The 26651-nt window shown below is 36.2% G+C and overlaps 2 protein-coding genes across 2 annotated transcripts; one reads left to right on the top strand and one right to left on the bottom strand.

Annotated features, from left to right (window-relative positions):
- Positions 1-2989: 2989 nt before the first annotated feature.
- On the bottom strand, positions 2990-10793 carry sarnp (SAP domain containing ribonucleoprotein). Its single transcript, XM_085443764.1, has 11 exons — positions 10666-10793; positions 8868-8967; positions 7198-7241; positions 7026-7096; positions 6710-6761; positions 6366-6439; positions 5846-5880; positions 4497-4522; positions 4327-4395; positions 3606-3692; positions 2990-3494 (listed from the first exon to the last, which is right to left on the bottom strand). Exons 1-11 carry the CDS (start codon positions 10696-10698, stop codon positions 3453-3455), a joined length of 633 nt encoding a protein of 210 aa, XP_085299890.1. The 5' UTR covers positions 10699-10793; the 3' UTR covers positions 2990-3452.
- pmelb (premelanosome protein b) lies at positions 10271-26129 on the top strand. Its single transcript, XM_085443763.1, has 14 exons — positions 10271-10371; positions 15363-15481; positions 15556-15618; positions 17459-17554; positions 17748-17894; positions 18102-18230; positions 18721-18882; positions 19173-19505; positions 20857-21084; positions 22522-22659; positions 22764-22866; positions 24034-24239; positions 24340-24430; positions 25707-26129. The coding sequence occupies exons 3-14, from the start codon at positions 15558-15560 to the stop codon at positions 25867-25869; spliced, it is 1857 nt and encodes a 618-aa protein (XP_085299889.1). The 5' UTR covers positions 10271-10371; positions 15363-15481; positions 15556-15557; the 3' UTR covers positions 25870-26129.
- Positions 26130-26651: the final 522 nt, after the last annotated feature.

A 26651-nucleotide genomic window follows, 5' to 3' on the forward strand; every position in this document is an offset into this window, starting at 1 on the left:
AATGTATTGTTTGGAGTTTAGTCTGTTACTGTTACTATTTTTTTTTTTTTACCATTTCTTCTTGGAGCAACTGTAACACACATAATTTCCTTAGGGATTAATAAAGTATTCTGATTCTGATTGTTTCAGGATGACCTGCCATTATCCAATGACACATCTGCTTTCCTGTATCTTTTGCTCGTTTCTCCTCCTCTTCTTTTCTCTAAACTGAGCACCTGATGGCTTTGAACTTTTCTTGCCCATCTTCCATTGGTTTTAATTTTGCACTCCAGTATGAACACCCATCCCCCAAACCAAGGTTCACCACAACATAACCTAATAGACCTACATCTTAGTTCACAGATGGGCGGTGTATTTCTGTTAACCTAACTCTACCTGGGTTAGTTTATATATATATATATATGTGTGTGTGTGTGTGTGTGTGTGTGTGTGTGTGTGTGTGTGTGTGTGTGTGTGAGTACATGTGTTTTAAGGGGTCACATAACAATTTTATTGCACACCACTATTTTGGAGCACATTGATACAAAAAAAGGTTTTATAAAAAAAAATCCCAAATTGAATCATTAAATGATGTAGATCAGGTTCCATTACAGCGTTTTCAGTCAGTGGTGAAAGATAAAATTGCTCCGTTTTTTATTTAAAATTAAATCTGGTAATTTGGCCAATATTCTTAAGGTTTTCCCCTTAATATAAAAGGTGAAAAGGTCAATTTTAACACATCAAAAACAAACCCCATATTTCCTGTTGAGAGGTCATCTGCAGCGTACCACTTTATTTTCTCTTTTATTATTTATTTATTTTTTTAATTTTTGTACCCACTTCTCTGCTAATATCCAGGCAGGGAATGCTGGGACCTCTTAATCCTTAATCCTCTTAATAAAAAACAGATGTGCTTGGTGACAGACTGAAAAGCCATGCAGGTGTCAAATAATTGACACGTTGTATTGTCACAGAGTACTAATGGTGAAAGCCCACTTCTGATTGTATTGTATTTGGGTGGTTGAGGCTGTCTCTGTCCCACAGCAGTTTTTGCTCCATATCAATACAGAGTTGTTCAGACTAATCACCCTCATTGTGTCATGAAACTTCAAGCGGGAGCGGCCTCTTTCTGTAGGTGTGAGGGGGGGTTTCAGTTGGTTAGGGCACATTAGCAGGAGTGATGAGGTGATCACCAGGAAGTTTAAAATACAGATAATTCTGAGTGGACATGATTTTTAACAGTGAGCACTAATTTACACAACAAAACTTATCAGTGAACCGCAGATATTGAACTGTTATTTTAAAAGTACATGCTACGAAAGTGTTAACGTTGACCTTGTTCATACTTTTTCTTCTCCTTTTGGTTTGTCGTCTTTAAACAGTTTGAAATGCAGCAGTAAAGCTTCTTGCTGGTTTTAGGGTCGAATCATTCCAATCACAGTTCTCTGCAGTGGCTTTCTGTATGTTTCATAATTGATTTTCAGATTTTTCCGATCACTTTTAAAACTTTTGATTTGTTTGCAAATTACAGCAGAAATGTTGCCCAAATGAGCCTTTATGTTGTTAAGAATTGTTGATTTTCTTCAAATGTCTGTAAAAATATCTTTTTAAAATCTTCCTTTTTGTTTTTTTATTGTGACTTATTGGGTTTCACTCATCTGGGTATTGATTTTTCATCATTCCTGTTACAACCGCTTTACTGCTTTTGTTTTTCAGACAGTGTTTATATTGTTATTTGAGGTTTTACAGTACAGCTAAAAACTCTAGAATGTGTTACTGCAGCAACATTTTATCAAAATGGGACAGAAATATTATTTTGTCATACTGCATCAATTGTAAGCTAGATGTTTTAAACCATTTTCCCTATCATAACATTGTTTGATATTATGGGAAGAAAGAAAATAAAGGGTAAAAATGACCCAAACTTCACTGAAACCAAACTTTTAATGAGTAAAGAATTGATCCTTTGATAATTGAACCTCTCCGGAGCTGTTTTAGATTAAAACCAGCTCAGAATGACTGTTTCATTTGTAAGATAGTCTGTTTTTAGACTGTAATATGACTAGTCACGTAATGTTAGGTGAAAAAAATATTCCCAGTAAAGCAGCAGCAGAATGTGCTTGATATAGGAAAGCATACAAAATGTTAAAACAGGAAAAACTGAAGAGACAAACTCAAACTGTACCTGTAATTCTTACTTGAAAGGTTATGGTAACTTATTATTACTTGCATTTTATAGTGCACCGAAAACTCACAAATGTTTTACTTTAGCAAAATTGAAATTAAATACTTTACATCGCCCGTGCGTTTAGCACTCAGACAAGGACTGTCGGCTGCTTTCTACGATGTGTGTCAGGCACCCCCTTTGGTGAAGCTATCTGACTCTAATCCCCGTGCTTCATCAGTGCCCACCAGGGGGTAATTACACTCGCAAAGCTCTTTGTCATTTGAATCAATACTCCAGATACACATTTGCCTTGTTCTGTTATCTCTGTGAAATATGAAGATAAACCTTACAATCATACAACTTCTAACTGGGGGTCTCTAACTGGCCTGACTCAAAAATAACATTTCTTAATGTTCACACACTTGGAGAGAAATATGAACACACAACTCCAGCCATATTTAAAGATAATAAACAACTGAGGAAAATACAAACTACACTTCGTCAGAATGTGTTCTTTAGTACTAAAATGGTCCACACTGATGATCAAACTCCAGTAACAACAGTGATGAGACAAGGACGCAGGTATCAAAAAATTGAAAACAATTTATTTTAAATCACAAAATGTTATAAAATGGACAGATAACTGAAGCAGTGTATCAGTGATGCCCCAGCCCCCCTCCAAAAAACCCCCAATCAGACTATCTGATCAATCAAAAGTACAGTTAAACACACAGTGAGAACAAATTACAGTCAGTAATCTTCCTTTTCCTATTTCTACTGTAAACTACTAGATGTTTCAATCGGTTATCACTTCCATAACAGGTTTCATCATAACTGGAACACTCTTTCACTAATGGAAAACTTTACGCAACGGCTTCAGAACAAAACATTTCAACCTCGTCAATGGTTTCATTTGTAAAATGATTTTATTGATTTCACTGAGCAGTTTATCTTAAGATTATATGATGAGTAATTAACCATCTTTTACTGTAAAGTAGCTGCTTGTTGCTGTATTTGCTTGATATACATTAGAAAAATGGACTGTAATGCAGTTGAAACGATGAGCAAAAATCTTAAAACTGAGAAACTTCTGCGTTGTTTACAAGCTCCTGTTTGCACCCCTTCAATTCTGTCGTTACAAAAAAATCCAAATATGTGCTTTTCAACTACCTTAAATGATACAGCTGCATTTAATTGTACTTTTGATTTTAGCCTATTCCGGTTCTCATCCTCAGGAATCTCTGATGTACAGTCACAAAAAACCCTTAAAAAAAACAACAACAAAAAACCCTACTTCACACTTTATTTACACTTTTCCAAATCTTTCCGCACGTTTCATCTTCTTGGCCTGCAGAGACAAAAAGAAAGAAAAGATTAATCAGCCTCTTTATTTCATTCACTGTGGTTAAATCACATGGCATTGTGATGAAATATGAATCACACAAAACCAAAATCATACCTCGACGTCGTCTCCACCAACTGAGCCCGCGCTTGTTAGGGCTCCAAACCGCTCCTTCCTCTTCTTAAGCTTCTCATCCTCCTCAATCTGAAAAAGTCAGTATAATATTAATGATTTAGCTATAAATTATTTTGTAAAATATAGTATTACTTAACATTAGCACAGATTCTCAAGGAAAAGTAAACAAAAACTAAATAAAAGGGCAAACAATAAAGACAAGAAAAAAAGAATCAGAACAACATTTAACCTCATAAGAGGACATTTGTTTTAAATCTTGATAGAACAGTGGCAGCATGATGTTCTCGTAAGTGGATATCAGGCCCTTGTAGAGCAAAATTTCGTAATTTGGTCTAGACAACCCAAAATGTGATGTCCACATATGTGGACGTCAGGTCCTAGGAGGTTAAAGAGGGTTAATAAATAAAGAAAAAACAAGTACTATTAGGGCTGTTTGATATAATGACATATATTTTATGACAATATGAAAACGTCTATCATTTCATATCACGCTATTGTTTGTTTTGTGGTGTCACAAATATAATGATGACAATTTTTCTTCCAATTTTAAACAGATCATCTGCAAAATAAATACATAGAGTAAACTTTACAGGAATTTTTTATTTTGATTTATTGATTAATTTTAATTTCAGGCTTTTTAATGTCCAGCATGAACCCTGATTCATTAGTTTATACACCACACAAAAAAAACACTAGAGCTCACCTTTTGAGAAATAGATGAGACGTTCATGCCAAATCTTTCTGCCCTCTTCTTCAGCTGATCGACGTTCACCTTTAACAGAGACAAACATGATGATTCAGTGTCCTTTTTGAGTCAGATGGAGCAATAAAGAAATAAATGATCAGAATTTTTTTTTTTACTTTGACACTTACCGCAGCTTTACTGTTTACAACGACACCTGTTTGAAAGACAGAAAGTAGAAAACTGTGAGAAAAACCATAATAAACACTGAAATACTTGTAATAACACTACTACTAATACTAATGATACTAATATTGTTGTTAAGGGGTTGGATGTGGCTGATTACAACTGATTAAATCTATGTTTAGCAATTTTAGTTTAGCACTATCAACTTTTATTGGCTGAGCATGAAGTCTCACTTTAAATGAAAACTACTGCAGTAACAATTTCCCAGAAAAAAAAAGTATTTTCCATTTATTTTTAAATTAGTTACATACAGAAATACATTTAAAAAGGTAGTATTGTTCACCATATCTGCACTCATCGCTCTCCACAGGCTACATATGAGTATGAAATGATCAAAAAGTTCTAGGTAACATCTCATGGGGGAAAAAAAAAAATTCCCAAAAAACACATTACCTGATTGGCTGATCTCCAGTTGAACATCATCTTCTCAAACACGTCCACATGGCTTTCAGCATAACTGTTATTTTTAGATTGCACTATGGAAGTTCCTTTCTGACCAATTTAACTGCTCTGTGATTTAATCTGTCTTGCTCTGCATATTACTTGATATTTTTCACTTTTCATGCTGCTTCTGCACTGTGAGTTCTTCAACCACTCCAGTGCGTAGAGCAGAGGCACAAATCAAGCGGTCAGAATGAGACCTCCATAGAACGATTTCAAAATAAGCTACTGAAAGCTATTTGGAGATGTGAGAGAAGCTGACATGAAGGAGATGATCTGCTCATTTAAATCAAGCAGATACACAAAAAACCCGCAATCTTACAGAAAATATTTTTCATATATGTTAATGTATTTTACATGAGCTATCACTAATGCCTTGTATTTAATTAAAGGTGAAACAGACTCATTGCCCCATCTTGTGGTTTAAACTGGTACAACTGTTTTAAATTTAGTTGATAGTTTTGATGAATTCTGGGAAATTTTAAATTCTTCTTAACGGAATTCATTTATAACAAATAACATTAATTATAAAATTCTTCTTTTATAAAAAATAGATTTTTCTAGCAGTAGTATAAGTTAGTGCTATCATAGTATTACTATTATTATTGCACTACAATAATACAGGCATGTATAAAGGTTTACAAAGGCTTATGTTTCTTCTCTATAGTACAATTAGAAAATAAAACATTTTGTAACGTCATCATATAAAAGAAATAAATTCTGAATAAAATACAAAGATTCAATTAAAAAACACAAACATATTTTGACACAAGCCTACGAAGTCAGTCCTTAGCTTCGATACATTTCTTATAAAAAAAAACAACCATTTGTTTAGTAAAGAGTGACAACAGACCTGGAGAGGGACTTGAAGTAGCAGGTAAGCCAAACCTAGAATATAGGAGAACACATGTTTCAGTTTTAACACAGATTTACTGAAACATAAATCTGCTTCATGAGCTACATGGGTGCTACTCGAGAAGTCATGACCATTATTTCTGTCATGTATGATGATGTTTGATTCATCTAAGTGATTGCTAACTCAGGGAGGAGTCGCATAAACTATGCTATTTTTAAGTTATCACATTTTATTGATACAAAAAAATGTCAATAAAATAAATATCATATAAAATGATGAACAAATTGAAAAACAACTACAATTTAAAAGAGCCTATGAGGAAAAATAAGATCACTTAAAAAAATGCTCCAGATTTCATTGAAGTACTGAAATAAAATAAAGTAACATTGGAAAGATACAATAAAGAGATAAAGATTTGATTCATCGTGTTCTCGGACAAAAAGCCAAATGCAGCGAGCACAGTTATTCTACCGGTACTGTTATTTTGAAAGAAGAAATAATTGAGGTAAGGCCTCACCTTGCTGCACGTATAGCCTTCTTGCTTTCAGATGACGCCGGCAGGTTGAAACGTTCGGCTCTCTTCTGAAGTCTCTGCTCAACAAATTAGATAAAAAACTGACATTACTGCTGTACATGAAGTAAAGTCTAAACTCTAAACTTTGTATACTTCCTATTAAAATCTCTCTTACATTTACACCTATACATTTGATGTATTACCTTTGCTCATGAATCTATATGTTTTGTTCATATACACTCCTAAAAATAGACCACTGAACTTTACTATGAGCTAAAATTCCCCTCTGACTCACATTTAACCTGACACATTTAAGTCATTAGTGGATGCAAACAGGTTGTACACACCTCGCTGGCAGATAATGGAGGAGTTATTTTCACCACCTTCTTCTCGGCAGGCCTGAAAGTAAAAAAGTAAAATTTCAAACGTCAAAAAGATGACGCGAATCATAAATTTTAGTTTCTGCTGGCTGCCTAGGAGTGGTAAGGACAAACATCGCTGGTGCATATGCTTCATAAATCTGAGAGTAACGTATACTTATTATTTGCTTAGTAAGAACATTTCTACACAGATATTACTGAATGAGACCCAAATGTCACATTGTCCACAGCCAATAAGTGATGAAGGAACAAAAAAAGGTAAATTTAATGAAGATAAACTTACGGCTCAGGCTCGATCGTTTCAGAATCCTTGTCGTCTTTTACGTCGTTGGAACTCTCAACTTTAGTGAAGTCCTGAGATAAATAAATACATTTAAAAAAATTACTTCTCCACAATACAGTCTGAGAGGCGGATTTAAAGAGAGCATATTGTGGGAAACATTGTAAAAATTTACCACTGCATCCTCTGCAAGTACATCATCTACGTCCACATCTTCCTCTGTTGTTCAGAAAACAGGAGAAAAAAAGAAAGAAAAAAAGAACGAACAAATATAAATTTCAGAATATTTAAAAACAAAACAAAACACTTAAAATGCATCCGCATCATCTGTAGAAACAATTTATGTCACACCCATCACATGCACGTGTAACCACCTACAGGGGTTGTCGATCTGTGGGACCAGCACCCGAATACAAGAAGTGTGAATCGGCTCTTTCTTTAACTACCCCTAAACTGAACATATGAATATTACTCAGCAGGCAATGCAGAGTTCAAATGGAGCTGATGGATGAACTATACTCAGATTTTTACTGTTTCACAAAGTGCTAAAAAGGGAATTTAGATGTTAATTGGAGGATATTTTTAAAAGCAATATAGCAGGAGCAAAGCAAAATCTAATAATAAGAATCACAAAATAACAATCAATCACCTCAATTATACTTATCTAATTAACACACTCTGAGCTAATGTTGATTTTGTTCTAATCTTTGACAGGGGAGAGACTGGAGAGGAGATCGGGAACATGCAGGCCTGAAGATGCACTTCTCCCTCCTGTAAAGGTAGAATGTAAGGAAACATGTCCAGTAGAAAACAATCGAAGTCCAAATCTTCTTGAATTTATAATGTAATACGGCAAAAATGAGCAGAAAAAAAAACATGAAACCAATTTGTAGGTTCAAAGTGTTCGTGTGGTGGTGGCTCCTATGGCATTACTTGCTGCACTTTCTAACTGTGGACCCTCAGCACCAAATTTTAAGATGATGTGTTCTGCTCATTGCAAGAACTAGAGGAAAAACCACGCTGAATGTTCCTAGGTGCCTTCTTTTATACTCTCTTGGCTGTTTGCCTCCCCCCCCCTCCTCTTATCTGGACACCGAATCGCTGTCATTTATATATAATCACCTGATATCCAGACATACCCTATCGTCTTCTCCATCTTCGACCTTTCAACCATTTTTAACTAAGAAAAAGTTACCTCACTTAAATCACTTCATTACATTTGATTCTTTTCCATGTTATACTTAAAATAATTTGTCAATAATTACACCATATATGAGCCTTCAGTCAAGAATGAATACAAGTCACTTTATTTTTCATTTATTCATGTAATTCCACTTCAATAAGATTTGTCTTTAGCACTTTCTCACATGAGCATTCATTTTAACATAATCCCTTTTTGATTCAAACACAGAAAAATGTTTTTTTTACGCAATACAACTTTTTTTTTTTTTTACTAAATCATACATTTGAAAAGCCAGACATTCTTTTGTGGTGAGCGTCGCTCACCATATACTCTGTTTATTATTAAGCAATTAATGAATGAACTATCAGCAAAATCAGGTATGATAAATATGATTCTGTGTTTAACTATTACAACACTTTACACCATTTCTTTTATTTAAAATCATTATACATGCATTATTCATGTATAATGTTGGGTTGGCAACAAGAATAAAGATGATCTAGCAAATATGGACAAGCTCTGTTTTAGCTAGCTAATTTCAGATATAAATGACTCGTCTCACATTGGTGGATTTTAAGCCCTTTATTTAGGCAGGTAAATGAAATGTTTTGTGCAAGCGTGCGAGTTAAATGAGTGACGGTATGAAAGGTATTGTTCCTCACCGTGTTCCTCCAGATAAGCCTGAAGTCGGGCGATGAGCTCCCCTTTGTTTCCCTTGGTCTCCAAACCTCGGGCATCGCATTCCTGCCTCAGTTCAGCAAGCTACAAATAAAAAACCAGAGTTCATTTACTTAAACCTGACATTTTCGGTCATTAATCCATCTAACACAGACCATTTACTATTTATGTACACTATTACTTCTGTTATGTTGATGTGACAAATTTGAAGGTCAAAGAATATGTGAGGGTCAGCAAAAGATACATTTCATCATCAGTTGGTGAGCATAAGTCTCAGTGCAGATGTTTGTGTACCTGTCATTTTTTTGTGAGAAACTAGCCTACAGTGCAGCTACTACGAATGTGCCCTTCAGGCAGACTTTAAAGAAGTATAAAGAGGAATGAGTAATTTTCATTCTCTGTGTCAGTGATGTAGAATAACCCTTTTTATGTGGCACAATCTTGCTTTCATTAGGGGGATGGGGCTCAAGACCAGTTCTGTTGTAGAAAACAAGTCTTGGCTGGGGTGCATCACAGGTATATGACTGCCTGCACAAACATTGCTGTGACAACTTTCTTCTTCTTAAAAAAAAAAATCCCAGAAAAACTACAGAATAAAAATGCCCCTAACTATTAGTTAGGATAGTCAAAAATAGATGTCTCCAGCCCGCACACAAATATGAAAACACAACAACCACACATGAAATTCATTGGATTAAATCACATAAGAAGCCCATTTAGGTAACAAAATTGGTTGCTTTTAAAAGAAATTTCAGTACCAAATTATCCATTGATATTTTTCCCTCTAGCACCTTTTCAGTACTTTTAATGTAATGTAATGCACTCTGGTATGTTTTCTTTCTTTCTTTTTTCCTGGAGGCTACTCTGCATTAGTTGTCAGATAATCGTTTTCCATCACTGCCCTTGGAGTTTGAATCAAATACACTATTTGGATTCCTCCATCAGCTGACGCATAGAGCATCCAAATGTGTGGACACAGATAACAAACAGACCCAGACCACACTCAAGACAGAAAATCTTTACCTTCGTTCATTTATTATATTTTTACTAACTGGCCTCTTTAGTTTCATTTCCCCTCTTCCTGTCGCTCCCCTTGTGTGATGTGAGCTATTTTATTTATCTAATAATTTACTTTATTTCTTTGTTGTAAGTCGTGTTCAATGTTTCGGCTTCTGTGACTCGGGAATCTCCCAACACTTTGGGGACACATAAAATCCACAAACACACAGAGTTTACACATACTGCTCATTTTTATGTTGTGTGGCCTGAGATGGAGTCAAATACATTTTTAAAATATAACCCTAAACTGCCTGCGAAGCATTTGATATAAGTTTGCACAGGGCAAATAGCCTGGCGGCAGCATTTTAGGACACTTGTGGATGTAAAGTCAGAGACCAAGTAAACTGAGCTGCACTTTTAAAAGCTAATGTTGGGCTAGCCTCGGCCAAATTAACTTGCTGTTAACGTTCTTACAGAAGGACAGAGACAGTAGGTGACTTTGTGCATATATATATGACAGTATTTGTTATTTAACATTAATTTCATATTTAATGTTTTTTCTCCCTCCTTAGCCGATGTATTCTAACGTTAGCCCGCCGTTAGCTCTTTGAACACATGCCGGGTGTTCGCCTTCTCAGCCGGACGTCATTTTGTCCTTCAAAACGGTTAATTAACGTAACCCCGACCTCCGGTCCTGCATCTAACTCCGGTTAAAAGCTATCTTTATCTTTAAAAACCGACCAAATGCGGGTTATTAAGTGCATATTTTAGGGAAATACCAACCTTAAGCTTCTGCAGCTCTATCACTTCGGCCATCTTTCTTTGTTGATGTGTTTACTTCCTCCAATCAAACCGGAGTTGCTCTCCTTCTCAGCTCCTCCACTCTCACTCAGTTTGTTACAGCGCCTCCCACCGCTGCGGCTGACACCCTGCAGGCGTGTGCACGTACAGAGCCCGCGGTGTGATGGTTGTGCTATTGCAGTGTCTTACCTTACGGTATAAATCGCCTTGAGGCAGCTATTGCTGTGATTTAGCACTATATACATACAACTGAATTAAACTTAATTGAAAACTAACTAAATACAACTCATTAGTGATACCTTTTTAGTAGCAGGTTAGACCCACTTTTGCCCTCAAATCCGCCCCCAATCTTCAAACCACCTATTTTAATGCAAAGCTAACTGAACCTTGTGCTATATTAATGTAGTATTAAAATAATTTTAGTAGATAGGAACACTAACATCCAAAGCAGGAGATTTCAGTCTAAATTTTAATCCTAATGAAGGTAACTCAGCTTGAACTGGTTAAGTAGAACATCAGCAGAGAAGAAATATGAAAATAAAAACAGCTCTATTTTCTGTTGCCTACATTGAAGAGGATGACTTTGCCTCTAAAGAGGAAAAAGTGTAGGCAAGGAGTTAAAGCGGATTCAGCAACCCTAAAAGTCAGTTGACTCATTGTGGGCTAACCCTAACCCACTACTGAGAGTTCCACTAGATTTTCATATTGTACAGGCTGTGATCAGCTGACCTCCTGCTCTTTGTGGATTTACACAACTGAATTCAACAAGATGTCAGCAGATGTCTCAAAAGTTCTCCTGGCTGACTTCCATCCCCTACACTGACAGTACACTGTTTATGCTGTCTTTATATTATATTATATTATTAGATTTTCATGTCACAGTAAATAACACAGTTAGTTTACCTCAGTTTGTTTAGCAGCATGTTTCTTAATATAAAAAACACAATGTCACACGTACAGACCCAATAGTTGATTTAAAAACACGAGGACTTGCATGTCAGCTTTAAATGAGGAATCCTTACCTTTAAATCTAACGTCTCTTCTTCCTCTCCTGTCCTGTCTTTCTTATCTTTGTCCATCTCTTTTGTTTCTTCCCTGTGAAATACAGCAGCTGGACCTTTAGCTAGCAACACACTGTGAGACAAACTGCACACAAACAGTTTGTGTGTTTGGTGATGTTTGTTAAGGTGATAGAAATTAAATTTGAGTTTACTATTAGTCAGAATAAATAAATAAAAACCCCTCCCTATGGCACAAAAATGAAAGCATAAAACAGTCCAGTGTCGCAGTTGCAAAATGGATAAAACACACAATCCAAGGCCAGAGTCAACAATGCCCCAAGTCAGTTGTAATTTACATGTCAACGACTTTAACAGGGATCAGCAGTTGTCCACAGACCCACCACCCAGTAAGTAGAAGGCCAGTAATCACTCCAGCCTCAGCAACCCAACTCTGCCTTCAGGCTGCGGCTTATAGTCCTGGCCTGCACAGAGTCGTCTTAGATCTGGCCATATGACACACCTGCACAGAGAGACAAAATATCAAAGCAGCATTTGTAGTGTGGGCTATTCGTCGACTAGAGTATCACTGCAGTCAAATACACCTGCCTTCAATTAATCCAATCCAATCCCATCACAGCCACGGGCTCACAGCAAATGTGACACACAAAGCTACTCCCAAACCAGTGCAGCTTCCCATAGCAAATATGGAGATGAATAAAAGGCAACATTAGTCCACCGTAGTGCACCTTCTTTCTCTGCCGACTTGAGACAGGCTTAAACTGACTCTGTGACAGAAGATCTTCATGTTGGAGTGGCAAAGCCTCCTAACCAGGTCACATCAAGGAGAAAAAGTCCATTTTAGAGTTTACACTGAATTTTGACACCAGGAAGTAAAATAAAAGCTTCAAAGCTAAAGCAACAAGTGGAGGTTCATTTTCTTGCAGTTAAATAAGAGGATTGGTCCAGTCTTATATTCATCTGTGATTTTTGCAGATAGCAACAACATCCCACCATCAATCCCATTTTATGTAACTTGTAGAAACACAATTAAGGGTCCAGTCAAAGTTTTGTTTTGCAGGAGGTTATTTGTTGGTCTTCATCCTCATTTCCAGTGTTCAGGAGGGGGTTTACATCTTGAATGAAATGTGTGTATAACAGTCTTGAAATCTGGTGTACATTAAGTAATATCAAAAAATCTCTAAAGACAGAACTCTGAAGCAAAATTATAATATTTTTTTTCTCCACATCACTTGGTTTGGATTAGTGTGTTATACTGGGTTTGGAATCACAGCTTTAATTTTTTTAAAATTTTAATTAATGTTGTTATTACAACTTAGTAACATTTTAGCAGCTGATCAATGAAATCTTTCTAATCTACGACTAATCTACTGCTATTTCTTTAAATTTTTGCATTATTTTATCATTATTTTCATGCTAAGGGGCGGTACATGTTGGAGATGAGGCCTGAGGGGTGTTACAGGGTTCACGTTCAGCAGATGAAAAAGGTCTGATCAGGATTTGCTGTGAATGTGGACATTGTTTGAAAAGAGGTTTAAAACGTGTGGCCGTTTGGCATATGATACGGAGACAATAAAACTTTGAGCAGAGTGACTTTAAAGTTGGTGGAAGGACAAAGCCGGATGAATTTAAGGAGTCACAAGCCCTTCAGTAATCCTCATTAAGGTTGCATTCCTCCCATTTCTTTCTGCAGGCCTCGCTTAGCATTGTGTGTGACCTATTGTTAGAATAAAATGTAAAAAAAAACAAAAAACCCCTCTCCATTGTGCATTTTACATAACATTTCAGATATTATGGTGTATCTCAATGCCACAGTGAAGCATATAACTGCTATAACTTCTACAGATTGAGAGCATTTTTAAAAATGCATTTATTTATGTTCAGTTTGTTATGATTTTGATTTGACAGCATTTCAGTGTAAATCAATACATAATAGAGATGGATCAGGTGACTTTTGGAGAGATTTAGGAGCTTTCATACTTACTTTTAAGACCAACAGAATGCAGTATCGTCTGTTCCTGGTGTATTGAACTCTGTTGAATCATTAAGCTGTCTTTCATTATGCTGGCAGATGATTTACATTAGATCTAAATACAATCAAAAAACAAACAAGTACAAAAAACAAATACAAAAAGCAGAAAACGTATAAAGGTTTGGATAATTACACAAGTAAACAGTTATAAACGTAATGATAATATTTGTGATATTTGAAAAAGTATATAACAAGTAATGACATTCATATGATAACACTTTAAGCTTTATCATATGAATTACTGTCAACAGTCCAGGATCAGTAACATGCAGCAGTTATTTTTGTACACTTTTGTGCTGTTATGGTTACAGAGTCTCTCTCTCTCTTCTTTCATACATTTTCATACAAAAAGGTAAAAGATTAAAAAAACAAACAAACCAATAAACAAACTAACCTCACATCATGCACACTAGTCCGTTTAGCTTCACCCTCATGATTTAAAGGGGATCCTGGTGTATCGTAACAAAGATTTTTATATATTTGTTCACGTTAATAATGCTTCAGAATAACTACAATACGTTTGAAGTGATGCAAATATGCAGGTACTGACAGTAAGCATTACATCTGAATACTTAGTAATAATTTTATATCACAATGTTGTCTATAGTGCTGGAATCTCGGTGTGCAACTGATGTTTTTGAACTCTTTTTAACAGTTATGATCAAAGACTCTCTTTATCTCTGCGTCGGTATAAAAACAAACAATAAATAAATCAAATTAAAGATGGATTGGACAGAATATGTGTTTCTCTCAATCTGATGAATATGAACAGATTGAAAGTTTCAGACATGTTTGTTTAAATGTAAACTTTATTTTTAAATTAAAATCTGAAGTTACATGTTAATGCAGAATTATTTTAATTATATAGTTATTACAGTTGCATAAACTAAATACTGAATCCAGGCTGAAAAATATTTTATTAGATGAAATTTAAAAAATTGACCATAAATTACTACAAATTATATTATAAGGTTATAAAATTAATTAAAGTAAAATAAATACTGATATGGGAGTCAGTTACCTTCATAAAATGAAACATTTGTAAAATAACATCAATTGTAATGTTGATGTCGAACTGAAAACGAAAGATTTTCAAATGATAGAAACTGAACTGAAAGGACGAAGTCGACTGAAAATTAACTGTAACTGAGCTGAACTGAAAAAAACAAACAAAGCCACATTAGCATGATAATAAATATCACTAATGTTTATTACTTGGTAATAAAAAAATTTAAGAAAAAAGTAAAATCAATGCAAAAATGCATTAAGTCCTTAGATGACATGTAGCTTAATGATACTTTAATGCCACTGTATCATTTTAGTATCTAGGTTGGCTAAACTGGAGCCTGAACCGAGTCTGAGTAATTAAGTACATAAATTATATGTTTTATATAGGTTTTATAATCAAAATAAATACTAATGTCAGCTGTAAAAATGTACTGTAAAAAGTGAAATGTTTTCCTCTTAAATGTAGCGTAGAATGTGATGTTAGTAGAGTAATGCTAAGTAGGCCAATGCAGAATTTGAGTGAAAGTACTTACTAGACTTTTACTTGTGAACTTGTGAACCTATGTTAAATGTGGAATTACCGTAAACATTCCTTAAGTGATCGTGTGGCTCTTTCCCAGCTGGAGGTGTGACTGTAATCCCTGAGACGAGCTTTGACTCGATGCACACCAGGCCTGTTGCTTCAGGCGCCCCGAACTCTGAGTGGAGGAAGAAGGCGTTTCTGCTGCTAGTGCATCACGTGAGGTCAAACATCAGACCGTTTATAAAGCCAGTTTTCTGTTGCCTGCTGCTCACTAACGGGATATTTCACAGAGATGATGTGGACGTCTGCTGTACTTTTGGTGCTGGTGGCAGCAGCTTCACAAACTGTGGCAAGTGAGTAAAGAAAATGCTTTTTCATTTAAAAATGCTTTAAGCAGTAAGAGGAAGACGCAGAGTCACGTATGATTTAGATTAGAAATCTTCAGATTTAAAGAGAGAATTTTCAGTATTAGGATGAGATTTTGATTCAGCATCACAAACGTAAAAATGAACAAACAACCTGGAGAAAGCTTTAAAAATCAACTGTGTAAAAGTAGCTGAAGTATGAAGAAATATTAATAATTATAAATATGCCCAAGTTTCATACACTCCATTAATATTTAACTGGCATTTTACTGCCATACTGGAAGACTATTTTTATAATGTTGTGAGTTTTGGGTGTGTTAAAATGTTATTGTGTACTGTTATATGAATCTCTGCAAATAACTGAACCATTCATTTAAAGTAGTAGAAGTAAAGTAGTAGCATTCTGTTACTGAGATTGTAGATGTGAGTGATTAAAACATTACTACGTGTATTTTACACAGATTTAGTTACATTTTTATGGAATTCATTTGTCCACACAACAGTTTTAAATGTCCAAGTACCTTCAGAACCCCGAAGAATACAAATTTGATTTGATTTCTTTCATGTTATCCGTCATATTTGTTTTTTTAAACTAGAAAATTGCTCACTGTACAAAGAAAAAAATAATACAATCTATTTATTTCTTGTTTCTAAGCCACAACTCTTTAGATTATTTTATGAATATGGGGTAAAAATAGAAACATTTAGATGTGGTATTACCATGAAACTTGTGTAGATGATTATTTACACTGAGAATCTTATTTTTATATTACAAGTTTTCTGAAATGCAAATGAAGAATTATCTCTCTAAAATGGCTCTACTTTGCATACTTCCACAGAAATCTGTGAATATTTGATAAAAGCTTCTTCAGCATGTCTGTTTAATTTTGATCACAGGTTTCCTCAGAGAGGGAATTTAAACTTAATGTTTTGTCACTTCACAAATAAGAAATACAACCTGTGTAGTAACATAAAGAGCGACATGTATATGCAGAGTCATGTGTAATAAAACGGTACAATGTTGTGGTCAATAAGATGTGACCTCTGACCTCTTTACTCAACCATGCATGAAAGACATGACACATGAATAACACAGAATTCAGTCTTTGCAGAACAAGAAGCCAAACACTCACTTTAAAAACTTACAGTAAATAAAAAAGAGCTGGGAGTTACCGATTGCTGTAATAATTCCTCTTATCCAGCCTTTGAAGAGCTTTCTACCTAAATGATGGGCAACAAAACCCAAAACTTGAATAAATAATAAAGTTGAGCGGCTGTCACTAAATTCTGCCTCAGCTCCGGAGTAAACTTTTTACACATCTAATGTTCACTCGAGGTTTTCCATGAATTGACTGAAAGAGGAAAGTGATTGCTGTAAAATAACTGAGGCTAAATTCATAATTGGAGAGTCTTTATCTGCCAATAGGTTTAATCCAAACTCAACCCAGCATGTGACGCTGTTAATCACACACACTCAGCTGAGCATCACATGAGAGGGATTGAGATCAGAGCTCCATACTGCAAAACCCCTCATTCATCTATTTATCCATCTTCAGCTACATTTTATAAATCAAATCATAGCTCCAGTAATAAATAAATAACAACAGTGACTTTTGGGCTGCTGTAAGAAACAACAAAGAGGTTTGTGAGAACTATAAAAGTTAGTTTTAATCACTGGGACAACTCCCTTTAATGGCACCCGTTCTGTTTAATTACTACCAGATAACAGAGAATTACAAGAAAGCTTTAAACCCACAGTAACAAATTAAATCTTTAGTATGGAGGAGAGTTTGTATTCTGTTTTAAATATTTATTTCCGATATTTCAGAGCCCAAAAACCGCTTCACTCGTTACCCGTCATGGAACACCAAGATGTACCCGATCTGGAAAGATGGAGACCCACGATACAAAGACTCTTGGAAAGGTACATCAGTTGTAAACTATCTCTTCTAAATCTAAATCTAAATCTAAATCTAAATCTAAATCTAAATGTCTGTCTGTCTGTCTGTCTGTCTGTCTATCTTTAAAGATGTTTATTTTATTCATTTATTTGCTTTTTTATTGTCCTGAATGAAGTATTATACTGACAGATACTTTCATTTCTGTCTTTGGGACAGGAGGAAAAGTGACGTTTAATGTTGGAAATGATTCCCCAACTTTGACTGGAGCCAGAGTTACCTTCACTATTGACCTGCAGTTTCCACACAAACAAAAGGTGCTGCCTGATGGAGACGTGGTTTGGGCTGAAGACTGCGTAATCAATGGTAACGCATGCACGTTTGACCCTCAGTGACTTAATGCATTTATTTAATCAGTGCAATTAAAAGTGTTTTGCAGCGGCCAGTCCCCACAGGAAGAATAGTAATGAATTATAATAACTTTCCACATTGCACCATCACTTATTTAACAACAGCATGTCAGGGGCTTATCTGTGAAATCATAAATTATTAGAATCTCTCTTCCTGTTACAGGAACAAAGCATCTTGAGTCTGAGCCAGTATACCCAACACAGAACACAGACTGGGAGGCTGTGTTCCCTGATGGAACGCTAGTGAAAAAAGACAAGAACCCCGCCTACGTGTTTGTGTGGAAGACCTGGGGTGAGAGGAGCTCACTTCTATTAATAAATGAGTAGATGAATAACAAAATGAAATGCTTCTATGAGGAAAACACGACAGTGGTGAGGTGTGCAGTGGGAGTGGCAGACGGACTGAAGGTGGGGCTGTGATTACATTGTGATCTGTAGTGAGAACAGAGAACAAGTGGAGGAGAGCCTGGAGTGGTGGAGATGCTCTGGAGTGAAGAGGAATATATGTGTGTGAATTAGAGGGAAACAGGTGGAAAGGTAAACAAGGAGTAGAGGTAGTGAAGGCAGGTGAGTTTAAATACCTGGGTTTAAACATCCAAAGTAACAGACGATGCTAAAGAGAGGTGAAGAAACTTGAAGCTGAAACTTTTGTTTTCTTGTACTGAGATTTATTATGACTGTATATCTATATACAAGTCAGAAAGCATTGAAAAGCACTTCAGTTTCTCTTTAAACGATCTGTTCAGTGTTATCTCACTGGGCTTCTGCTGCTCATTTGGCAGGTCAGTACTGGCAGGTGGCAGACGGGCCCTCCTCCTCCCTGACTATCGGCACAGATGACATCCCTCTGGGCTCCTACACCATGGACATCGTTATCTACCACTACCGCAGCAAAGAGAAGTTCATTCCTTTGGGATATGCCTCCACACAGTTCTCCATCACTGGTTAGTAACAGACAGAAAACAGAAACATAGCGTTCAGGTCAGGCAAAGGAACAAAATAGTGGAATTATAATTTAGTAGAGATATGCATGAAATAAAATAAGAGTGCACTGCATAATAAGATGCTAACTGAAACATTCATCAAAAGCATAATAAATCTGTTTGTTGCTTAATAAAGCCTAAAATAAAGGAGTGAGGGGAAATATTTGCTCTCACGTTCTCTCATGATAGTCATGAAATGCAAATCTGTTGCTCATTTATTTGTTAACATCATGCTTTGGCGTCCTCCTCAGATCAAATCCCCTTCGCTGTCTCTTTGGATCAAGTCAATGACATCGAGGTGGCCGACATGCGCTTCATCCAGAACAGGGCGATCGCCTTCACCATCACTCTCCACGACCCCAGCGAGTACCTCAGCAACGCAGACATCACCTTCAACTGGGACTTTGGGGATGCAAGCGGGGCTCTGATTTCCAGAGAGCTGACTGTCACTCACACCTACATCAGCTCAGGCTCATTCAAACCTAAAGTGGTGATCCAGGCGGTCATCCCGGACAAGGCCTGTGACCCACCAGTGGATACCCCAACCAAGACCCCTGGTCCATCTAACAATCCGGGCACCACAGGTAGCACACAGTTATTAAAGGATCATAAAAATACTTAGTGAGTCTGAGTCATTTACTAACATGAAAAATATTATTCTCATTATTCTCTAGATTTAGGTTTGTTTTTTTCCATTTTTTTCTTTTCAAATGTCAAGTCAACACTGTGTCAGTATTATTATGCACATAGATGATTACATTAACTCTCACTTGCTGATGAATTCAACATTTGGAGTGAAAATATGAATTAAGACATAATAAAGTAGCCAAAATAAAGTGAATTTTGCCAGATCCCACAGCGAGTCACTCCACATGTTTGCTTTGGCAAAGTTTTATGCTGGAGGCTCTTCCTGATACAACCTTGCCCAAAGGGATTTGTGTCTCTAGCTGGAATTGAACCAGCGACCTTTGGGTTGCCAAAGTGAAAGTGTAGTTAAAATGCAAAGCACTACACTACATTTTATTTGTTTAATTCTCTTTATTTTACTTGGAAGTCCCATTGAAATAAAAATCTGTTTTACAAGAGAGATGCGGTCATGGTAGAAGTCATTCAGACTCACAGCATGTTAAAAATGTGACAAATACAACAGTGGAATTTACAAATACCCATAATAAAAACAATTAATGTTGCTTCCTTAAAATTCAGCAATAGATATAATAACATGTTTAAACTGAAATCTTTATGCAAAGTATATAATGTCTAAAAACTATGTAATGTCTAAAAACTATCAACAAAACATGAAAGAACAACCAAAATGATTTTATATATAAAATAATAATGTGAGATATCAAATGAAGTTAAACTATGGTCAGGCTGTACGTTTATGTAATACCTATTTGAACCACAAGATGGTGCAGTTAGTTAATCATATCTTTCTTCAGGAGTTGAATGGGAAAAATCTCTTAAGCAAATGGGGCTGGAGCTAAAAAGAAAAAAGACCCACCCCCCTCCCCCCAAACAAAACAAAACAAACAAACAAACAGAAAAAATGTGCATCTGAAAGCAGTTTAACACAGCAACTTGTAAAACGCTGCCCCCTGGTGACAGGAGCAGCAATAATCAGAAGTTAAGTTCAAGATGAGCACAAGTTTAAAACATTAAAGTTTACTGTGAGCAAATACAGGAAGTGTTTTATAATATAAGGTAAAGAACTCCAGTGATCCACTATGAGTAAGAAAGTGGTGATGAAAGGGAGGAAGAACGATCTTTTTAGGGGAAGAAACCAACAAGGGAATGAGTCTGAGTGAAGGGCTGCCATCTGCTTTGATTGGTTCAGGAGTGAGGGAGAAGAGGAGAGAGAAATGCAGAGCAGACAGATAGATATGTGTGTAATACTGATCCTGCCTTCATGAACGTAAATGAATATGTTTGCAGTGAAAGCTCCTGTACTGGCGTCTGCTGGGCCTGTTCTGGTTTCCACCAAGTCAGTTGGTGTAAATGTCAACACTGGTCCTTCGGACACGGAAGAGGACAACACCGAGTACGAGGCCTCCACTGCCCCCAACACTCAGTTGGCCCAGGAAACGCCAACTGTGGAAAAGACTCCGTCTCCCATCAACCAGCTGCTAGCTCACAGAGAGGCGGGGAACAGGCTGACAGCAGGTGAGCAACATTTGCATGAAAATAGTCAAAAGTTTCCTGGAAGATAAATGTTTCAAGCTTAGCCACACATGAGGAAACATGTGCAGGATTCGTACACATAAAACTCACACAGACTTCTCATTAAAGCATTATGTACAGTTGTTTCATACACCTGGTCTCTCCATCATCCTCTTGTCCCTCAACCTCAAATCCAAACCTCAAACGGCAGTCTCTTCCTCTTGAGACGGAGTTCTTTGTTCCCACTGTGGCCAAGTGCTGTTCACAAGTGATCTGATTGGTCTGTTCGCTGGATTCTTTTGCTATATTATAGCTAAAATTTTAGGGTCTTTTGTTGTGAACTGGTGATTCATTGCATTACATACATTAAATATAAAATCTGAAATTGAACGGCCTGCTATTACTGAAACTTTAAAAACTATGGCAGAGATATTAACGCTTATAAAAATGTATTTTAGCATACATTAAGAGTCTAAATGACATTGTTAGATGTAAAAACTTGTAACCTGCACTGGACTTCTGCATTTCACACCAGCAGTTATAGATTCAAAAAGATTATATAAGGATAAAGATTTTAGATTCTAAATGTATAATGTTCAACCGTCTGTCACTTTTCCTTTTTGTCAAGCCGCTGAATGACTTGAGAGTGACTCAGCAGTCACGCCTTACAGTCATACATCAGTTGAGATTCTTGTTTTGCACAAAGAGACAATTCATGGATTACTTCATGCACACCATGGACTGGCAGCTGCCACGTGCATGCCGCACATGTCCATCTACAGACGTGGCTAGAGTGGATTAGAAAAATATCTGGGAATCTATTAAATATCTATTACTTTCAGATACTTTCCCTGTCAAATACTGGAGCTTATTAAAATGTGCAGAAACAACAAAGCATCCTGTTAAAGGGCAAACATATCAGCAAGCGAACTGTCAGATGATCAGGATAAGATCATTGAGTGATTTCCTCAAATGTAAATGTTTTTTGAAACACCACCATTGTACAAAGCAAGCTGAGCAAATTCAAACAGCTGTGTTGGACTTTATCATCTTTACATGCGATTTGCATGCTGGCTGGGAGATCTCAGTCCATTTTACCTTATTCCATGTGATTTGATTATGAAGCTACAAAACGCACCAAAATAAGAGTCGACATGTTAAAGGAGCAGTGAAGTAAGTAAGGAAATCCAGGAATAAACATGCATATAAACTAATCTTACTCCATAAATTTCATCTTACTAACCTAACAGCTGTCTGTCTTGCATTTTCTTGCTTTTGCATCAGTTTGCGCTCCTGATGCAGTTGTAAAATTAAAGATGTTGCAAATCTTGTTTCACAGCAGCCAAAACAATTTGCAAAAGTTGCTGATGTGTCTTTGGTGCAACTTACAAATGCCAGTATGAATTGTTTGTGCAATAATTCTCTGGCTGTTCTCACCAGACACTAAGCGCACAGTCACACTCACGGGACAAGCTCCAGTTGTTGTGCTGGTTAAGAGGGATGCCGACAAAAAATCCTCTGATGACGATTGTGTGATATATCGTTATGGATCCTTCTGCACCAGCATAGAAATATTTGGTGAGTTTTATTTGTACCCTTTTCCTTAAATGTAAAAAACACAGCCAGAGACAAATTAAAAGGTGATTATCAGTGAGATTCTTTCTCTGCGTCTTTGTTTTCAGAGGGAATTGAAAAAGTAGAGATTGTACACATGGACAATACAGTGATGGCAACACCCAGGATGAACAAAAATGTTTTGGATGTCACCGTGACCTGCCTGGGAAGGTGAGTGGTCCTGCACCATGTTTTAAGCTGCCACAGAATAAATGAAAGCCTCTAAAGGAAATCTAGTCATCTTATTACATTCACAGAGGTGGAACATTTCCAATAGTAAGAACGGTTTATACACAGGCTCCTTTGTAAACAGGCTCCAGATGGCTCCAAGCACTCAGCCTTCCTGATAACATTGACTGTCAAAGTGTTTCGTGTGTGAGTCTGAGGCCAAGGGGAGAGTAGCTGAACGTTTGTCTGCTTCCTCAGGAAGTTTTTGAGGGGATGATAACATAATCGTACAGATGATCTGCTAAGATATGAGCTCTGTCATACTGTAACCAAGTCCAACTAATTGAATCAGGAGAAATGGATCCTTTTTTAACATTAAAATCTGTTTTCAGTGTCTATTTTTTATTATAGTCGATTGTAAATGGCTATGAAATAGAGAAATAATAACCATGTTAATTAGAAAGCAGCAGATTTTGATCTTATTCGCATAACAGCATGAATTATTTGCACTGCATTATTATGTGGTGCAAATAACTATATCTAAGACACTATGGATTCACGACTGTCCCTGCTTATATGATTCCAAACAAGAAAGAAAATCCAGACATGCAGAAACAATTTGACCATGTAAAGTCCAGTCTACTTTGTCCTGCTTACAGGTCTCCTGTTCTACCACAATATGAATGTGCTGAATAATTAATGTCTTCCATATGAGGCCTCAGCTTCCTATATGACTAATATGTGATTTTGGCCTTTATGTATGTCTTTAGTGATAAGAAATTAGGGGAAAGGATAACCATTATAACACTCATCAGTATATACACTATTTTTTTTGTTTCAAATGTTCTTTTCCCCCCTTTTACTTCTGTTCTTGGTTGTTATTATTATTATCAAACCTATTTAAGCCTTCTCTTTGTGAAAAGAAATTTGGCTTCGGAAGAAAAGAACCAGAAGAAAGTTGGCTTAAAGGGAATCAAAAGAAAGTTAAAACATTTAAGACGTTTAAGACAGTTGAACCAGTATCTGATTAAGAACTGGTTATTTTGAACTCTGGGTAGTGCAAAGCTATTTAGTAGAGTCCAAGAATCAAAGCAAGAACCTCTAAATGAGTAAAAATAGGCACACTTTAAAGTGTACAGTTAGATTTTACTCACTTTCTTTCTCCTGCAGCCTTCCCAAAGAGGTCTGCAGTGTGCTTTTGGATTCTGAGTGCTTGAGGCCAATTCACTCAGTGTGCAACATGGTGGAGCCATCAGAAGAGTGCCAGCTGGTACTCCACCACTTCCTCAATGACTCTGGTGTCTACTGCATCAATGTTTCCTTGACCAATGATGTCAGTTTAGCTGTAACAAGTGCCAAAGTCCACGTTGACATGGGTATGCAACATAACCCCCCATACAACAGTAACATGAATTGATTTGGTTTGACAGCATTTGATGTGTCTGCTTCGACCTGACAGTGTGATCCTTGTTTCAGGCTCTGGTTTGTCCTCGTCTGAAATTATCGCCATGCTGCTGGGTGTCCTGGTATTTGTTCTGGCAGTCGGAATAGTGGCATATTCTTACAAGTAAGAACTCCAACTTATTTCTAGATGGCTGTTTTCTTATTACCTCCACCAAGGAGGTTGTTTTTGGTAGTGATTGCATGTGTGTGTGAGTAAAAAAGTTTTCAAGGTCAACTTGATTGAACTTAATGATTTATTGGTGGAAAAATGGACAAAAAGCCTTATAACTTTTAGAAAGTGCTATATAGAGATTTAAAATATCATGCCACTCATGACCTCTTTCCTCTGCGTCAAGGTCAAGAGATTGATGTGAAAGTCAGAGTGATAACAACGTTATATAGATCTGTTTAAAACTCTGTTTCTTACTGCTATTGTTTGTATTGATAACAAAAAGATATATAGGGAATGATATATGGGGATTCAACATTTAGTAAAGGACAATGGTTATGATTTGTTATTTATGTTACAGTAACATGTTATAACAATTTAAATACATGTCAACTTGAACACGTGCAAAGTTTCTGAATAAATATTATTTTTTGCAAAACAAAACTTCAAAAATATTTTCACATTTTCAACTAATTTCACTTTATTTTATTATATATTATATTAAAATATAATATATGCAACATATAATACTATTCCCTTAAAAGTAAATATTGCCCAGAGAGTGAGCTGCCTTTGCGAAGGGTTGTGCTCTCGAAGTGCTTCTTGTTTCATATATTTTAAGAGGAATACAGAGGAATAGGGTAAAAATAATATGCAGCCAACAGCTAACTTAGATATCATCATTAAGCTCGTTATGAAAGGTCGAAACAAAAAATGAGAAATCAAAGTGTTTATTTGTAGCAGGCTGTTAACATGTCCAGTATTTTAACTGACTCGGTTGAGGAACCAGCCTAAAGCAGCCATAAGAGGAACTGTGGTTTTTCACATGAAGGTGACCACTTGTGCTACGTCACTGTGGTTACATCCATCTTTGATATACAGTCTTTGATGCACAAACATGACAGGTTGGTAAAAAGACATACAAATTTGTAGGCCTTTACTTTGGGGCTGAACATGTAGCATAAAGAGGTTTTTTTATTGAGTTTTTCTTTGACAAACAGAAGCCTGCTGCAGCAAAAAAAGACACCAAAAGTGTAATGAGAGTGAAAAACACAACATTACTGTCAGTGAACTTAAAATCGTTAAAAGGTTATGTAGAGTGGAAGTGATGTGCATATAAGAATCTATTGGTTTACTAATGAAGGCAACCCTGTTAACATTATTATTTCATACTTTAACATGAATAAATCATAAATGCTTAAAAATAGCCTGTGATTGTTTTGCTCGACAGGCGCTTTAAGTCCTACCGTCCTCTGAAGGAAGACGTCACTGTGTCTGGAGGCTCACAGCTCCGCGGGGCTCAAAGCACCTCTGGACCCTCATCTTTCTGGAACATCCTGAACTGGCGAGGAGTCGTGGACAACTGTCCTCTGCTGCAGGACAAGCCGGTGTGAATCGTCACAGCCTCACACAGCTAAATACAAGTGGTTATGCGTGTCACAAGCACCGGGGATGTTTTTTTTAAATACTTTCTTTAAGCATCTGTTGAATTACAGACACTGATGTGTTATATTTAGGATGAAATCAAACAATTTCCCAGAATTATACCTTAGACATGCGCTGATCTTTTTTTTTGTACCTACTTAAAGCAAGTGTGGTAGATATAAATGCATAAATCTGGACAAAGTTTGAATGTTTTTTCAATAAACATTACTTAAAAGAGTTGTCTTTCATTTATGTTTTTGCCAATAAAGTGACTACACTGATGCTCTGCAGAGCTTATTGGGGGATTAAAGAAGTACTTCCCAATACCTTTCTGTATTCATGTAAAATCTGACCCTGCATTCCTTCTCATTCTAACTCTTCATTAGTAAAAAGTAGAAAAAAGAGAATTACTATGTGGCAACCAGAGGACTGCACAATTAATTAATTTTATTTCTCATCACTGATAAATAACAGCTTTGAGATACTGATATATTCTTTCTAAATTGTTGATGATTATTCACGCATGAATTAATGACACCAGGTAGAAAAAAGTACTGGGTTTCTGTTGAAGTAATTGAAATTGAAACCAATTAGTTGTCCAGCTTCTGATTATAATAGACATTGTTAATGTTTAAGAAAACACAATATATCCACGTATATATTCTGACAAGCTTTGAGCTTTAAATACAGAATCTTCAAAATTATAGCTCAAAATTTGGAGTTGCATCATTTTGTTGTTGTAAATATGTAT

This window comes from Copadichromis virginalis, linkage group LG20, assembly GCF_057382275.1.
Source record: "Copadichromis virginalis isolate Kocher_CV1m ecotype Utaka linkage group LG20, C_Virginalis_male_GT1.1, whole genome shotgun sequence".
NCBI lineage: Eukaryota > Metazoa > Chordata > Actinopteri > Cichliformes > Cichlidae > Copadichromis > Copadichromis virginalis.

Coding starts and splice junctions, on each gene's coding strand:
- sarnp (XM_085443764.1), bottom strand. CDS start 10,698: ATGGCCGAAGTGATAGAGCTGCAGAAGCTTAAG. Junction 4,396..4,496: donor TTGTAAACAGTAAAGCTGCG/GTAAGTGTCAAA, acceptor TCTCTGTTAAAG/GTGAACGTCGATCAGCTGAA. Junction 3,693..4,326: donor TCTCATCTATTTCTCAAAAG/GTGAGCTCTAGT, acceptor TGACTTTTTCAG/ATTGAGGAGGATGAGAAGCT.
- pmelb (XM_085443763.1), top strand. CDS start 15,558: ATGATGTGGACGTCTGCTGTACTTTTGGTGCTGGTGGCAGCAGCTTCA. Junction 15,619..17,458: donor AGCTTCACAAACTGTGGCAA/GTGAGTAAAGAA, acceptor CCGATATTTCAG/AGCCCAAAAACCGCTTCACT. Junction 21,085..22,521: donor GGGGAACAGGCTGACAGCAG/GTGAGCAACATT, acceptor TGTTCTCACCAG/ACACTAAGCGCACAGTCACA.